The sequence below is a fragment of the Athene cunicularia genome (assembly GCF_003259725.1).
Source record: "Athene cunicularia isolate RWA chromosome 2 unlocalized genomic scaffold, athCun1 chr2_part1, whole genome shotgun sequence".
Classification (NCBI taxonomy): Eukaryota; Metazoa; Chordata; class Aves; order Strigiformes; family Strigidae; genus Athene; species Athene cunicularia.
Genome location: NW_020799095.1, coordinates 60735604 through 60753466, shown reverse-complemented (window position 1 = coordinate 60753466; position 17863 = coordinate 60735604). Strand labels below are relative to the sequence as shown.

General features: G+C 43.4%; 1 protein-coding gene across 1 annotated transcript in view; it reads left to right on the top strand.

Moving 5' to 3' along the window:
• Nucleotides 1–785: 785 nt before the first annotated feature.
• Nucleotides 786–17863, top strand: part of BMP6 (bone morphogenetic protein 6) — a 26881-nt gene continuing 9803 nt past the window's right edge. Inside the window, exons 1-4 of the mRNA XM_026841375.1 lie at nucleotides 786–799; nucleotides 1090–1320; nucleotides 13528–13676; nucleotides 14878–15075. Coding sequence (XP_026697176.1) covers nucleotides 786–799; nucleotides 1090–1320; nucleotides 13528–13676; nucleotides 14878–15075 — 592 coding nt within the window. The remainder of the gene's footprint in view (nucleotides 800–1089; nucleotides 1321–13527; nucleotides 13677–14877; nucleotides 15076–17863) is intronic.

The window sequence follows — 17863 nt, the reverse complement described above, 5'->3', positions numbered from 1 at the left end:
CCTGAAAGGAAGCTGTTGTGCAACTGTTTTAATCTGATTTTACAAGCTGATTCCAGCTTGATTCCCAGCACAAAGACAAATGTGAAAAGGGATCTGTACTTCCCTCATCGCTTTCTCTGAATGTAGTCATGTCCCTAATGATAATACAGTGGTGACTTATTCATCATTGACATATACTCCTTCAGTTGCACTGGTGGGAACAGTTTTTTTGTGTTTTGGGATTTTTCCCCTCAGGGCTTTAAAGATGTAATTTTGTGTGTTTATATAATATGTTTTAAGCAATTTCTAATAGAAAATTAGAATAACAAACAATAAATCAAAGTCAGACTAAACCAATATGTAATCAAGTAGTACAAGAGTGGGAGTAGAAGTAAAGTTTGCAAAGGAAGCCTCCAACAGAGAAAATGCAAATCTTGAGGCCTGAAGGAGGAGGGGTTCAGGTTTGTGTCTGTCTCAAACCCTATACCCAATAGCTTACCTGAGGAGGGCTAAAACCAGAAAGCAAAAAGGGTCACTCCTCAGCTCTCTCATTCTCAGCCAAGCTTCTGCAAAATGAAGGGGAGTTCTGCTTAACTTTAACCCTTGAAATAAATGTCATGTTTAATCTTACTCTGCTCACAAGGCAGTCCAATGGCTAACACAAAAACCCAGTAGTTTTTAGGACAGTTAAGGATTTGGTTGACCCGGTGCTAACACTTAGTTCTGTCTGCGCTAAGACAAAATGGAACTAGCTGTCTTTTCTGTTGGAAGAGGGGTGTGAGGCTTAAGGAAATGCTGTAAAGAACATGAAGGTCCACAGGTAGAAAATGCTGTGGGCAGTCATAGCTTCAGAGTTTTACACAGGAGAAAAATGCATGGTCATATTTCACCTGTCAAAGCTGGTTTTTCTTTAAAAAATAGGAAATCTTAAAGGCATTGGCTAGAGAAGAGGAACATTCATCTTCTCTTATTACTGTATTTGAAAGGCTTTAGCTGCATAAGCTTTCCTGGAACTTGCCAAGACTATCTTTGGAGAAAAAAATAGAATTCTTGGGTTTTTTTTAAGGAACAGGTGGCAGCATGTGGAAACCTTTTATTGTTAAATTTTAGTCATGGTTCCTTCTTTTCTTTCCTTTTCCCATCTGCAGTTGAGTATGACAAGGAGTTCACGCCTCACCAGCGTCACCACAAGGAGTTCAAATTTAATTTGTCTCAGATTCCTGAGGGCGAGGCCGTCACAGCCGCCGAGTTTCGGATCTACAAGGACTGCGTTGTGGGGAGCTTTAAAAACCAAACCTTCCTTATTAGCATTTACCAAGTGCTGCAGGAACATCAAAACAGGTACTCAAGAGGGGGCTTGCTCCATGCCACCAGCTGGTATCCTGGGGAAGGCTGAGCTCACGCATTCATGTTTAGAGGACTGCTCAACAAATATTGGTTTTGTTCACATTAATGGCGTTATGTTATTGCATGGTCCTTTCCTTGTAGGAAATGGGTACAGTAGAGTGCAAAATGGACCTCAGCTGGAGAAAGTCCACAGCATTGTAGCCGGGAGTGTCACATAGCTGCAACCTTTGTGTTGTCTCTAAATAGAGCAGGAATCTGATGTGAGGTAGTAGATTTTTAAACTTATTATGCTGGCATTGCTCTTGTATACTGAAATATATGTATCCCCTTTCAACTTAATAACTACCAGCATAAAAAACATAGTCTGTTTGAAAAATACTGGTAATTAGTGCAGACTTGACCTGCTCTCAGCTGGGCTTAAAGTAAATAAAGCAGAAGAAAATTCAGCATGCTGACCACAGGTACAAAATCACTCCTGGGCTTTCAGTGGCAATGAGAGAGGCAAAAGAGAGGGGCAGGGTAGAAACTGTGACACAAGAATCCAAACAAGTGTAAATGGAGTGATTAATTTTAAAAGGGTAGCGTTTCAGATGGGGGAATCACGTAAGGCTAAAAGATGGAAATACATGGTCAATTAAATGTCAGAGTAATGCTGTGGTACAAATGTGTTTCATTACTTCTGCTGAAATGTGTCAAGACTGTAACTGTTCCTCTGCTGCAGGCAGAGAAAAAGAAATCAGAAATCACAGTGTTGAAAAAAAGCTCCATTTCTTTTCTCTGTGAAGGTTTCCTGGGTGTTTTCCTTTCTGGTCCTTCTTATGCCAGTCCTTCTGTTGATACCACTTGGTGGACATGCCTATGATGATTTGCTGCTGTGAGGGCAACATCAGATAGCTAGTTGTTCTGTGGGGAGTGTGGCCTCTAGGAAAATGAACGGAAGTATTTGGGTATATAGGTAATGGGGAAGAAGTTAGTTTTAGATCAGTGTTCCCCTTGTGCTTTGAATTGTGGGTTTCTCGAGTGCCTCCTGGGGTAACGTGCTTGCTAGTTAGGATGTTACATCAGTGCTCACTTGAAGACCTGATGGAAGTCCAGAGGGTCATGGAGACTCATACATGTTAGCTGTATTGTTCATTTAGAGCCACACTGAACGAAAAATGGTGAGTGCTGGTCTGGTTTAGATTTCACAAGTAGAGATCCCGCTTCCTAGGTGGAGGAAGACCTCTGCCAAGTATCTATGGAAACAATTGATACACTGCTCTGTAACAGTCACCAAAGCAGGGCACAGAGTAGAACGATCAACTTCTATGTGTATATAACATTTTTTAAGAGTAAACTGAGTAAGCAAGTAAAGCATTGTGGGAAAGAGAATAGAGTGCAGGATATGACCCCTAACATAGCCTGTTCCTAACCAATTTGCAAACTCTTTATTCTTAAAGTGGCTGTGTGCAGCAATGATGCTGGCACCTTGTATCTTTGTTTCAAATACCATGCCAGAATCAGATTGTGCTGTGGGGCTGTGACACGTGTCCTCTGGCACAGGGCACATTGGCATCTGCACATGCTGAGCATCTCTGGGTGCTAGAGACCTCCCTACAGACAGAGCAGAGACAGCAGCTCGGGTGGGGATCACCAGGGTGGTCTCTATCCAGAACTGGAGAGTATTTTGGGTCTTACTGTTCTCTTCCATCATGTTCCTCCTGCCGCTGCTGGCGGCCGTGCTGAGAGGATCCCGCCGTTGGGACTGGGAATCATAAAAAGGCTTCCTCTAGGTCCAGACTGCCAGCAATTCACCGTCCCTCCTGACATGGGCTAGGCGTGAACCGCTGACCCAGGGATGAGTGTCTGTAGTTCATTACTAACCTCTGACTCATCCAGTCCCTCAAAGCTCCCTTTTTGTTTCTTTTTCTTCTTTATTTATTTATTTTTACTGGTGGGAAGGAGGGAGATGTTTGGCTAAAGAAACTTGTGCTTCAGATGAGTCTGCAGGACTTGTCACATCTGTGCAGAGGTGAGCAAGATGTGGCTCACAGATTCTTGCAGCTGTAAAAGGGACGTACCCTTTTCCACCTTTTTTTCCTGTCAGCTTAAAGGACTCTTTCACTACATGTAAAATATAAAAGCACATCTGAAAAGATGTGTGTGTATAAATGTGCATATATGTACATATTCTCTGTATGTATTTGTATATAAAAGTGTTTATATATTAATTGTCAGCGATAGTAATTGTGCCCTATATATTAAAAATATGCAGATGTTTGAAGTTAAAATAAGATACTAGAGGCTGCTTACCACTTGTCAGTGTTACCTTCAGTTGAGGTTCTGACTCTGGCTACTGCTGCTACAGTTTCAAACATGCAGCCACCTTGGTGACCTGGGTGGACTTTGGTCTGTAAACATTCTTGAAAACAAACACTGAAAAGTAGTATTTAGCTGTTCACTAATGTCTCTGCATGGAAGGGAAAAATGTCTCAGATTCTTCTGGTATGCCTTAAAGAGCTGTATGCACAGAGTGGCTTTGGTTTTTGATCAGCAATATGCTTACTTACTTTTACTTGGGGGGGGGAAATCCAAAGTGCTTTTATCTCCCCCTTTTGTCTGAGTGGATTAATCTGGAATATAATGTTTTCTTTCCCTGTTGAGAACACTGGAAGGTTAAACTACAAGAAAAAAAGCACTATTTTTTGAAGGAACTTGCTAAATATTTTTAAGGCTTCTGTTGCATTTTAGCAGACATCTTATGAGCCAGAAAATAACAGCTGCCTTTGACTTAAAAAAAAAAAACAAACTAAAAAAAGTTGTGTCACACTTCCTTTGGACTAATGGTTTGAATAACAGCCTGATATTTCCTGATGTTTTATGACATTTTATTGCATAAGGAAGAGTCTGTACAGGTCTTGAAGTCTAGCTGGTGAACTAGCAGGTGAAACAGAAGTTGACATAGTACCTTTTTTCATTTTGTTCTCCTGACAAATATTCCTTCTGGTCAGAAAAATTAATCTCTGAAGGCCACAGAAGATGCTTCTGCAGTCAATACTGGCAATTTCCAGAGAAAGTTCAGAGACTAGGTTAACAATTGTCTGAGGCGATTATTGGTAGCTAATAAAATACTTTCAGGCTCAAATAATTCTTAACAGGGCAGCTGGCATGTATAGGTTTAAACCAGCAGGTCTGCAAGAGAAAGGCAGCATGCACCTCTGAGGGAAAAATGTGTAGAAAAAGAAACCTGCCTGCTCCTCTCAAAGAGATGAGTTTGGGAGTGCAGGAGATAAGAGAAAGCTTCAGTAAACACACCAAAGCTCAGTGTATGTCTTGGCTCCAGCTAAGTGTAATGAAGTGGCTTAATTCAGTATTACTTGAGCAAAATAATAATTAAAAAAACCCTCATCTGGACAGTAACAGCATGAATGTGTGCCTCCCGGCCCAGATGTGCGCACTGCTGCATGGAATCACAAGGCACTGCTGGCTGTTCCCTGATGGCTAAAACAAAACCAAGCCTGAGGTTTAAATTTCTACGATAGACAAAGCTAAAAGCAAGGATTATATGGGCCCTTTCAAGACTGTCTCCTAGAGACATGTATGTGATAGACTGCGAACGATCAGAGATCGATGCCACTGAAATAGCATAAAACCTCTGGGGAGAAATTTAACCCTCTCTTTCTTCAAAGCCATCAGAAATACGAAAATGATACTTGTGGACACTCCAGGCAGTGAAATGCACGTTGAGGACAGTGTGGGCTAAGTACATTCTCTCTTAAAAAAGAAAACATTTTTAATACTGACTCACTTGTGTCAGTAATATTTTCATCTCCCCATTCCTTCCACCCTTTCGTAAGGTAAAAAAATAGTGCCTAGAAACTAGACTTTTGTTTTCTAACCAAACTGCAGTTAACGGTCACATTTTGTCATAACACAAACTGCTGATGCTGTCAGTGGGATACTACGCATTGATTAATGAAATTCTCAGGATGGGTCAAGCTTGTGGCCAGCTGCAGCAGTACGCGTTTTGGATTGTGTGGAGAAGAGGCTTCGCCAAACAGGGCTGGAGTGACGTCTGGTGTGCTCTGAGGGGGATGACTCTGGGTTTTGAAACAGGCTGTGGGCTGTAGGGGCTGACGGTGGGAGAGGGAATGGGGGATGTGTCTGCCGGATGCTGCTGCCCTTCAGCTTTTGACCCCCCACAAAGTTTAAGAGACTGTGCTGTTTGGAGGCTAGGGTGAGATTTTTTTTTCCTTTTTTTTCCTTTGGTATGTGCAGAAAGTGGGGAGATTTGCCAAAACACCAGTTTAGGAAGACAAGTGGTGTCAGCTTCAAGGTACTTGTCCCACCTTGGCCATATGTGAGGGGGCATTTAGTTTCAGCAGGCAGGAGCTGCACAGCCTCAACTCTCCTCCCTTCAGTGGACGTGGGCTCGTTCCCAACGTCCTCTGTGATTTCTGAAACTTCTTGGGAGTGGATTGCCACGTAAGTGAGACCTTCACAAAGGAAGAGAAGAAATGAGTTTGCCTCTGGAAACAGCTCATTAATTTCTCTTTCTTTCTCGAAACTTTCTTGCTGTCACCCAGAGAGGTGTCAGGTCAGGACTAGGTAAGGCAGTTTATGGTTGATCAAAGATGTTAGTCCTTGGTTTGGATCATCAGTATGTTTTCAAGTGTAAATATCCTGCTAATGCAGACCTCAAAACACTCCTACACTATCCAAACAACTGATCTATGAAAAACAGTGGCCTGTGTTAGTGATCAAAGGAAGATATGGTACCTTAATGGGCAGAGTTTATTAAACAGTTTCGTTTACACCCAGGATGAAATATGAGGACTTGATATGCAGAAAAATTCCTCCTACATGATAAGACATGTGTGGACATAGGTATGCCCTGCAGAGTGACTGCCTGGGGAGTATGTTCTTCTACTGAACACAATTCCTTAAGGGTTAAGGCACTCGTTGGTTTTCAGCTGCCAGTTATAGTGGTAATAAAGTCTTCCTCTTTGCAACAGGATATTTATACAAATGCGATCCGAGCTTCTAATCTAAAGGGCAAATTGATTTGCCGGCAGTGTTTATAGCTTAGAAAATAAATAACCGTCCGCAACTGGGTTTTGGAATGGGTTGTGTAATACAAATGACAAAGCTAGCATCAATCTGTTTCAAGTTGGGGTCAGATTTGTATATAGTGTGCATATATTTGTATATGATAGAGCTGTTTCCATGATGCTATAGAGAAGCGTCTGTCCACATTTCAGTTCAACTCCCACTGTGGGTATGTGATTTGTTGTGGTTTAGGGTGGTTTCTTTTTAGTAGTTTAAAAGTCAAAGTTACTCTGGATGAAACTCAGTAGTTCCATAACCAGCTGGCTTTTTCTACCAAAACTAAAGAATACCATATCAGTCTCTTATTTCTTTTCTTAAAGGACAAAGATACTACCACTTTGCCCTCTCCCCCATCTTCATGCCTCAAACTGCATTTAAACTCCGAGATGTGTAGCCATCACTACAGCTAGAATACTCCTTAGTCTCATTAAATCATAGCCAAGGAAATGAGAAATACATCTCCTATCCCTGCGATTTGGGATGATTTTTTATTTTTTCACTGTTGGTAAAATGTTCATTCCTCAGAGCTGTGAAGTTCAATCCCTGTGAATTAGTGCCCAGTTGCTGGTCTTCTATTTCACCTTGGAAGTAACTTAATTTGTAGGTTGACAACTCTTGATATTTCCTTCCTCATTTCTAAGGAGCTCTTACAGGATGTGCATGTCTCTCCTTGTCCACTGGCCCACAGATAGTCTCAGTTTAACTGTCTTGAAGGTGGTTACTACTGCACATAAAATGATAGAGATTGGCTTTGCTTTCTGTGGCAGCTCATTCCAGGTGCTGTCATTCCCCCGCCTGAGGCTCGCTCTACAAGTGAGCGCTTATTGATTAAATTTTGTACGCTGTTTTTAAGTCTTTGGAATAATGGTCATTTAGACATGCTAAGTTGTTACGGTTTTGTACTGCATCTGTTGGCAGTACCTCATGCTGCGTGAGCTCCACATACAGTCTGTTCTAGAAGTAATAAACACTTTTAAATTCAAAGTAGCACTTAGATTTACTGCAATATGGTGGATGTCTGAGTTTGAAAAGGCTATGATTTCAAAGTTTTATCTATGTGGAGCTCTGTTCAGCTCTGTCAGACGGAGTCAGTTATGTGTGCAGTTATTAGTCCGTCATTAGTGGATAAGAGCAAATAATCTTTCTAGCTTGCTATATGCATGATAATTTTTACAGAAGGTTGATGTCAGTGCAAACTAAAGACTCAAATCCTGAGATCTGCAGAAGAGGAGTATTTAGAAAGTGTGTTAATTAAAATGTAAATCCCACACATCTCTGTGCAAAATTCCCTTTTGAGAAACTGCTGCTAGGCAGTCTAGACTATTATGTCAACTTGTCTTTGAAGAAAAGTAAACACAAAGGTTCAGCTAAGGAAAGTTTTAGAGACTTATAGTAATTAATGCTTTGGTAAATGGCTGTTGATGCGTAACAATCCTTTAAACACCTGGGTAATTGCGAGCTTTGAAGTTGGGCCAAAAATGTTGTTCCAAGATCTGTAATTAAAATAAGAGACCTTTAACTTGGTCATTTTGAAGGTGAGATTTCTGTTTGTTCTCACTGTCTCCCTGGTAAAACTTCTGCCTGGTTGGGGAAAGAAGGCCAGGGAGGGTGGGAAAGTAAAAAACCTAGTTCAACAGATGCGTCTTTAAATTTAACTTTTTATAGCTTCGGTGTTTTTCCTGTAGCAAAGTTCCATGTTGTAATGTGTACCTAGAATACAGAAATTACTTTAATGTGAACATTTCACTAAGTATAGTAACTAAGATTAACCACTTGACCTGGTTACTAATTTGACTAAATTCTAATCTAAATAGTGTTCAATTAAAGAGAATTAACACCCAGAGACATTTTGTTGAAAGGTTTACACAGAGGTTTCAGCTAACAAAATATTTATCTTGCAGAGGGAAAAGCACTGAACTTAAATGCAAGCTGTTTCTCCTATAAATGCCCTGAGTACATGGTTGGGATGCCGGCGTTAAGAATAGTAGCTATATTGGATATTTATATCTGACAAATCAGCTCCTTCTCTGAGGACACTGGAGCTGAATCCTGCCTTCTGAATTACACAAGCCATATTTCTCCAGTAAACTGTACTTTTTCTGTTTATTGCAGCCACTTGTGATTGCTCTGTTGACCTTTGCTTCTCAGTCCTCCTTCAGAGTCTTCTGAAGGCCATAGAAACACTCCCATTTATTTCTTGGGACTTGAGACCACACTTTAGGGCCCTGATCCAGAACACAGAGCTCCTGTTTTGAGGTGGGAATCTCTAACTTGCATCTTCCCATTTGATGTCCTCTCTTGTCTCAGGAAAGTTGTTTCAGCTCACTGCCTCAGTTTCTCCCATTCACTTGCTTCCCTTTAATAATCTGAAGTTAATGCATATTATGCCTGCAGCACCCTTATTAAGGAAATCATTAACTGAACTCGTCCAGATGGTTAAGCACACTGAAAATAAAGATGAGACTGTCAGGCACCGTAGTGACAATGACATGACAGTAGCTGTATGAAAACCCAAAGGCAGGTTTAGGCACAGGGGATGTTAAGAAACTGCCTCTTTTGGTGATGAAATTTATCTTCTGTACACTGGATTTGAAAGTCCTGCTGTGCAGGTGCTAAAGGCCCTGTGATGTCCTTGACATGCAGGGCTGCTTGGGCATGAAACTTCTAGACTGACTCTGCTTTCTTCAGCCTGTACTGAGAGCAGATATTCCTTCCTCTCTGCCCAATGATACTGGTTCATGCATTTCTTCTACCCTTTCTTTTTCTAGCTTTTCCCATTCTTCATGCTTCCTTCCTGTTTCCCTCAGGTCCTTTCTTGCCTTTGTTATTCTCAAATGCCGAAGTGTTTGGATATTCTTCCATTAATGTGACCGTGTACACGGGTGCATGCTTTCTGTTGGAAGGCCACCGCCCGCCTCACTGCACAGTATCAATGTCATCACTTAATGACTAGAAATTCAATACGTTGATTCATGCAACTTGCTCAGTATATGATCTTTTCTCACCTTCTTGTCCACTCTTCAGGTTTTGCTTTGACTATGGACTTGCAGCTACTTGTGTGTAGCACTCTTCAGTATGTTATCTGACTGTTTCCTGAACCGTTCCTTTGGGTTTTTTGACATGGCTATAAGGCAAAGCTAGTGGCGTTGTTCTCTTTGTGCAGATGAGAAGCTGATGCATATACTGTTGAGGGTCAACTGTCTCCACTAGGTTTAGTTGCCACCTTCAGATTTTTTTTTCCTTTCTCCAGCACCACCCTTTGGCTTGCAAGAATCCCCTGCTCATTTGCCGTGGGCACTCCAACTTTTGTAACAGGTAGGGCCATAGAGTGTGAACCTGCTAAGCAAACACTGATGTCAAAAACAGCCAGCAGTCCACCATCAGGAGTGGTAATAAGGCTGTGTAGCAGATTTAGCTCTTGTGCTTCCTGTCTGTCTTTTGCAGCCCTAACGGGAGTGGAATGGCATAAATGTTTTCCACGATCTTCAGAAAGCAGAACTGGGGGAAAGAAAATAAATCCAGTTGTGTTGCTGCATTTCCCTGTGAAAACTGGGACAGGACTGGAAGTGTGCGATTCACATCACTGTCATCTGTCACCATGTTTGTTGGCAGCTGTGTTGCTGCAAATGGCAGCAGTAGCAGGTTATAGTCTTCTGTGAGCCATCGGTGCTGGAAGATGCTGGTAGTTTCCCAGCTATTTCTAGAAGCAGAGGGATGCTGAATTAGAAATAATGAGCCTGATTCACAGAGTTGTGGTGGCCATGGGTACTTTCTACTCCCTTTTCTTTGCAGACTTTTTCCTTTTATCCAGGTCTCTTAACCTAGTCCTTGTATGTCCATGTGACCCCCCACAACTGCAGCAACTCCTTCACCCATTGCCATCTAATTAGATACTCTTTTCCTTCCACCTGGGGCCAGCCTGGGAGATCTCACAGTCTCCATTCCAAGATCAGACATCGTACTGCTTTTTTTCAGGAGTATCAAGGACATGTATTCTCATCCATATGGCTGCAGGGAAGAGCAGATTCTCCTCAGGTGATGCATGGCGTTAAAGGTAAAGGAGGGGAGAGTATGTTCCCTGTATACAAAAAGTCCAAAGGATTTTGTTGGTAACCTCTAAATCTCTGTTGTGCCAATGTAAGCAGCAATTTTCAAGCACCTACTGCTTGGCCAGATTTCAGGAGATTTTCTTAAAGGAGGAAGGACATGCAACATTTCTATTCTGAAAAAATAAAGGAGTGGTTAAAGACTCTCAGTTAAATAGTTGGGATTCTTTTTTATGTGAGTAAATTTTTTTTTCCTAACTTTCTCTTTGGAAAGAGGTGACTGAATGTTTTTTTTAAAACCTCATGCCAAACCAGTAAGAAATTATATTCAGTTTTGTGCAGCCTGATGAGATTTCTGTGACAAACATTAATTGAAAACAGGCTTAACAGAAACTAATAGGATGTGTTACCTGCTAGCATTACTACTATGACCTACAATACCTGTGGGGTTAACCTTCAGTGCTGGCTTCATCTGATCAAACAATGCAAAAGTCAGTTGAATAGCAGAGCTGAAAATTTTTGTGAAGAGTTAACTGGTTTGGAAATACCAGTTGTTAATTTTCTGCATTTTACAAAAGAGTTGAAATCTTTCCACAGTGAGTGTGACATACTGGGATAAGGTGGAGCATTCTATTTGGTAGAATTGTACCTTGGTCAGGCAGTTTGCTCGTTACATTTGTGAAGGACACTAAGATGAGGGAGACCCACTGGAAGGCAAGTCTGTATTTTAAGTAATCTAATAATGTTGGAGGTTCTGGGGGAAAAAGGTGTGATTTGGTAGAAAGAAGAATTGCATTTGAACATGAAAAATCAATGGTGTAAATACACCCTAGGAAGTGACTGGGTCCTCTGCAATTCAGCAGCAAAAATCTAAGGATTATAGTGGATCACAAGGTGAAGATAAGTTAACTGAGAATTTTATGAAGAAGCCAAAATCATATTCTGAGATGTATGAGTAGAGGCATAGTTTATGAGACACATCAATAATATCCTTCCATTGTACTCAGCATCAGTGAGATCTTGATGTGAGTTGGGTCTATAAAGAGCAATGAGAATAGTCAGTGTCTATTAAACATGGCTTGCAAGGAAAGACTGAAGAGGATGTTTTCATAAGAAGGGGAAATTGTGGCATTTGTTAGATATTACGGAGAAAAATAAAAATGCTTCAAGTGAAACCCATTAAATTTCCTGGAAAGATGGTGGAGTTCCTGAGGCTGGAAATCTATAAGCTCGGGCCAGGCTAACATCTCTCAGGAGCGACGTGGGTGTAGATGATCCTGCCTGGGGTTCAGGGGAATGGGCTAGATGGTGCCATGTGGTCCTTTCAGGCTTTACAGCTCTCTGATGTCCAAGTGTCTTCCCAAAGTATAAGGCAATGGGAATATAGACTCTGAGCCTCCTCTTCATGTTTTTGAAGACCCTACTAATCCCATGTAGTTAAGTGTTCATGAGGGTTTGCTCTTACAGAGCTCCCAGGAACTCTGCAGCCAGACGTGTTTGGTCTGGGCGGGCATAACACCAAAGTTACTCTAGTCTGGAGGCTCCAGTGAGACATTGTCTGGAGTGGGTGAGTGCTGGTGAAAGTATGGCACTTAGAGGAGGGGAGGTGGGACAGGAGATCAGAAAGCAATTGGTGTGAGGAGAAAGGTCAGATATCATCTGGTTTGATCATTGGAGAGGACCAATGTGTAAGTCGTACTCAGAGGTTGGAATGATCTAGCAGTTCATTCCTCTTTTAAACCTGAAGAGGGGAAGAGTGGTCTCAGCTGTAGCTGCTAACAGCAGTCTCCTTTAAGCAACACTGGTTTATATACCCTACCTGGGAAAGCCCAGATCTTTCAACCTCAAGGTTTCCAAAACATGTAGCAGCTGACCAGCCCCAGCCACTCACTGCTTTTGGAGGTGAAGGTCAGAGTTGTTCCTGAATCCTCTTCCTGTTGGAGGAGCAGTGGCAAAGACTCCTGTGGGAAAGGCTGCTGAGTCAACTACAGAGTGTGCGGCTACCAGCAAGGCAGAGGAAAGCCTTCACTCTGTAAAAATAGCTGCACTAGGAGCCCTAATATATTTAAGTGCTTATTTTTCCATGCGTGATCTCATGCAAACCAAGCTGCTGGGCAGTATGACATAGCAGTTGGCCAAAAATAAAATGTAACTCTATCAAACTGTTTTTTTCTGAAGTTAAACCTTTGATGGATGGAAGGGATGGGTACCCTGTTTTCTCATTTCCATTGAGTTATTGGTAGAAAAAAAAAAATCCAGGAGGACAATACAGATGAAGATGGGATTGACACCTGGTATCCATTTTGTGATGATGGTCACATCTTAAGGATAGGAATTGTAGGTCTCTTGCGTAGGAAAGTTATGCTTATAATACAGTGAGAAAATGTACATGGAATTTCTCTGGGTGCTTCTCCAGCTGATTGCTGTGAAGTGAGTTTCAGTGGGCATTTGATGCTGAAAAAAGGTATAGACTTGATAGCATCTGAAGCTGAAGCCATGAAGCAGACCCAGTACCAAGCACCTTGAAACAAGGTGCTCTAATCCCTGTTGATAAGCCTCAGAAAATGTCTTTAGAGGCCTTTCGAGGTTCATTTTCCTTCACTGTTTGATGCTTGGCCTGTTAGTTGATCTTTATTTTTTGTTTGGTCAATTGTGGTAAGTTTGTGTTGTGGAAGGTGGGCTGAAACCATGAAACCCCTTTGACAGATGCCATTGAATGCCTGGAAGTGCCTGTAGTTTGATCACTGTCCTGCCAGGGCTAGCATTACGCAATTCAGGAAGATGATCTCCCTTGCTGGTGGAGAAATGGACAGACCTGAGAAGTAGGATTGCTTTCCTCCAGCTTAGAAGATGGTGAAATAACCCTTTGTAATCCTGAATTTCGCATGCAGAAGCATGTGCATCTCATGGCAAAACCCTGGATACAAACAGGCACATTTTGGCTGTTGGCTTTTTCCTAGCTGTTGACATCACTTTTAACGATTTCAGGTTTTGTTTCTGTAACAGCAAAAGCCAGGGGAGAAAATCCCAGATATTACAATCTTGTCATTATGCTTCTCCTTTGCAGGGCCTCTGACCTGTTTCTGCTGGACACGCGAGCGGTGTGGGCCTCGGAGGAGGGCTGGCTGGAGTTTGATGTCACTGCCACCAGTAACATGTGGGTGATGAACCCTCAGCACAACATGGGACTGCAGCTGAGCGTGGTGACCCAGGATGGTAGGTTATGGGCTGGTTACTGAAAGTCAGCTCACAGGTCTCTTGGATGCCGTCTAGAATTGATGCTAACAGAGTTCAGATGTGATGTGGGGGGGTGAGCACCCTTGCCTTTGTAGGCAGCTGTAGTGGATAAGGTGTCTGAGGGCACAGATTGAGGGCTGTCGTTTCTCAGCTGTCCCATGATGGACATGTCTTTCCCCATGAGTACCTGAACAGTACCAAGATGAGCTAGTGGAGGCTGGCTGGGGTAGGGCCCCAGTTTCTTGGTTGAAGATGGAAGAGGGCACAGAGCTGGGATCCCAGGTGGGGGAAGGTTTAGGGGTGAGAGGAAGAGGGCAGGTGTATGAGTATGCACCTCCCCATGTAGGCTTACAGCAGCCCTCCTGGCTGTTGCAGCTGCCATTGCTGCTCATATCTCAACGAACCTGAGGTGGGAGCCCTGCGCTGGAGAAGTGATGTGGTTGCTGTGTGGGGCTGGTCCCTCTGAAGGCAGCTGTGGTGATGGCATTTCACAGCCCACAGAAACTTTGAAAGGGGGAAAAGGAGAGAAGAGACTACAAAAGAACATGAAATTGAGTGTTAGAAGATAAGCGGTAGGGAAGGAGAGGATCTAGATGAGCAGAAAGTGACCAAAAAGATGGCAGTGATACCTGTCCTATAGGAACCAGTCTCCAACCATATATTTTCTTCATGCTGGGGTTTGGTACCCTTTGGGGCCAAGTGAGACCAGAGGGGCAGTCCACTGTTCTCCCTGAGGAAATGTTAATGCCAGCCTCCAGCTCCCCAGATGGGCTGAGCGCTTGTCCCTGTGCTCCTGACAAAAGTACCCCATCTCTTTGCCCTCTGCTTTCCCTCAAGGTCTCCTAATCCCATCTCTGCTTCTTGTGTTTCATGGGCAGCAGAACTAATTTGTGACACATCTGGGCTTTGTGTTTTATACATCTATCTGTATCTTCAATGCCTAAACTAGAGATTCCATAGGGGTGCCAAAAAGCCAGGTTCTGTGGTGGGGCCTCTTGTTCAGGATGGATGGGGTACTGTTGTAAAAATGTCCATAATTTGTGGTGGCAGGAGGGGAATGTTTAGTGAATAAAGAGTGTGAGCAAGAAGAAAGGAAACACTGCTTATGGGTATGCAGCAATGCCAGGAGCGCTCCAACTGCACCATTTCTCTAACACTCACTTTTCTCTTTGGTTTGAAGGTTTCAGTGTAAATCCTAGAGAGGCAGGCCTTATAGGCCGAGATGGCCCTTACGACAAACAGCCTTTCATGGTGGCCTTCTTCAAAGTGAGTGAAGTTCATGTACGGACCACTAGGTCAGCAACGAGCAGGCGCAGGCAACAGAGTCGAAACCGCTCCACCCAGACACAGGATGTTTCCAGGGTGTCTAGTGTCACAGGTAATCATGCAACACAAGCGAGGATGACTTCTTGTAATGTTTCTGTTTGCTCTGGAGTGCTAAAGCAAGAAGGTGGTTGTGAGGTGGGATGCCCTTCCTTAGGGGGACAGGCTACATCTGCAAGGGGATGGAAGAGGGGGTCTCACATAATGAGACTTACAGGAGCCCTCTTGAATCTAGCGTGGAGTCCAGACCCCCATGTGAAGCCACAGCCATTGAATTCAGGGGGGTGAGGTGTTCTGATCCTGACTCCTGTGCTTGTAGGTTGCTTACCATGCAGTATTTGCCTAGAATCATGCCATGTGAAATGCGATATTTAAAAGATTCCATCCCTGTGTACGCTGAGATTTATGATATTGCACATATGCATTTCCAGCAGAGTCCTCTTTCGATTTTCTTTGGAAAAGCTCTGGTAGAACAGCATGAGATCTTTTTTTTTTTCCTTATGTGAAAACAATAGTGCATATACATGGTGAAGTACATTTTCTGGCTGGCAGAGAGGCTTACTGTTTGCTGTGGAAAGGTTGCATGTTGCAGGTGTTGTACAGCAGCCTTGTGAGTGCTGTTGAGGGCTGGTGGGACAATAGGATAACTGACATTTTGATAAAAATTTACTGTGTCCTGTCTTCTAAATCTTGTCTGTTTACCAGCCACTCTGCCCTGCATCACAGTGCTACAAGTCCTTCATTCATTTAGTACCTTCTTTCCTCTCAAACATTACAGCCCATTCCAAGTTACTTGATTAATTTGCTTATGCTGCCCCCTTCATTTCCAATAGGATCCTTGCTTTTCCCATGTCCAGAAATGACTATACCCCAAGGAAGAGAGGCAGCTGTATTTTTTTAGTCTGTGTCCAGACACAGCACAGGGAGATGAGCCAGCATTGTTGAAACGTAGCCAGTGTGAATCAGTAGGCTGTCCCCTGATCTTGCATGCTTGGGTTGTGGGTGAACTGTGCTGCACTCGAGGTGGCTCCATGCTGGCCATGGCACTGGGAGCCTTCAGGCAGCCAGAGCCAGGTTGGGAGCCCCACCAGGGCTGGCAGCCAGCCTTTGGGCATGGACATGTGCCGATGCAGCCCTAGTGCTCCAGCCTAGTGTGGTGATGGCCTTGCCCTTTGGGCAAGTGCATGCCAGCAGCAGTTGGGCACTAATGGCTGTTGCCTGTCCTCATGGTGCATGCTGCAGCGTGGCTGTGGGTTCCTGGGCTGTGCTGTGCAAGTGTGGGACTCAGTTCGGTGTGAACTGTCACTTCATGGATTTTAAGAGCTGGAGTTGTGACTCGATCATGCAGCCACACCTCCCCAAGAGAAGCCGGCCAGTGCCAGCATGGCATCGCTGGAGGAGTTACCATCTAATCTGGTGTGAGAGGCCTCTGCAGCCCCGCAGGTGGAGCCGTCTGTCAGTCCTAATTGCTGGGATGCACTTCAGCCCTAGTTTTCTTTGGGGACCTCCAAGCTGCACTTTTAAAGATGGGCATCACAGCTGCTCCTTGGGTTACTTTCCTATGTGATGGGCTTGCCAAGGGCCTGGGTAGTTTATTCCTCTGGGCGTTATAAGCAATAAGCTCAGCTTTTACACAGGTGGCATGAAATTCTCCGACTCATGTGGGCTCAGTTCCCTTCATCACGAGAGCCAATTTTTTAACATATTCACAGCACTTTGGGAAAGTCACTTGCTGCATTGCTCTTCTGTTGTGCTGGTAGTGGAGTCAGGATAAGTTCCAACTTTCTCTCCCAGCTCTACAAGCTTTGCAGTGCTAAAACCAAGTTTTTACTACTATTAAATCAGGCAATGTGACTCAAAACTCCAGAGAGAGCAGGTATATTGGGCAAAAAGGGCCATTTTTACATCGCTGCTTTCTTGACTGCACCACGCATTAGGTTGTAAAATTGTAAAATGACAAAAAGCTCAAAAATAGCTGGTCATTCGGTGGTCTCAATGGCTTTTTTGAGCTCTTCTAGCTCAAAGCCAGCTTTAATTTAAAACCTGGAACTTGGCAGTTTAGTAGTCAACAAGGTATAGTTGAGCCTCTGTGGATTTAAGGCAGAGGAAAGGAGGGGAATTTAAAGTTAAGATTTATGTCTGGTTGGTTTCTGTGTTTAGAAATGAGAGACTACATCAGCTTATTTTCCTAAGTGTGACACTCTTAGACTCTGTTCTCTTAAACCGCTTAAGAAGTGGTTGATTTAATAGCCCAAGAGGCACCAATGACTGATAGGTGTTTTTAGCATTAAAGAGATCACAGGGCTTTCTTCCTTTTTAGTTGTGTGGGTTCCTGCATCCACGCTCTAATGATGCATGGCAGGGCTGGGGAAGTGTTCACCCCAGGATGAAGCAGGAGGTGAGCCAGGGGGTTAGGCTGAAGGCTACCTTGCTCTCCTGAGGGTGCCCTGATGCATCTGGACCCAAAGCAGGTGAGAACTGGGATGCTGCGGTCCTCTCCTGTGCATCTCCCTGCCTGTGCATCTTCCTCTCTTACTGCATCTTACCTCTTGTCAGATTTTTGGTCTGTGCTCTTCCCCAAACCAGGATTGCCACTATCAGAGCTTGAGGGCAGTTTCTCTCCTGGAGAGCAAGGCAGCTGGCTGCTGTTGATGTTTTTTTTGAGATTGAACCTTCCTTCCCGTATATTAATGAATGCACACGGTTTTCTTTCTTCAGTCCAAAAATGAACCCCTTTCCCAAAAGATGCAGTGAGTTGGGTTGGAGCAGTATGTTTTAAAAAGCCCATTTGCTATCTAAATATGGAAAGCATTTCAAGTTCTGCAGTTTGGAGCACGTGAAGT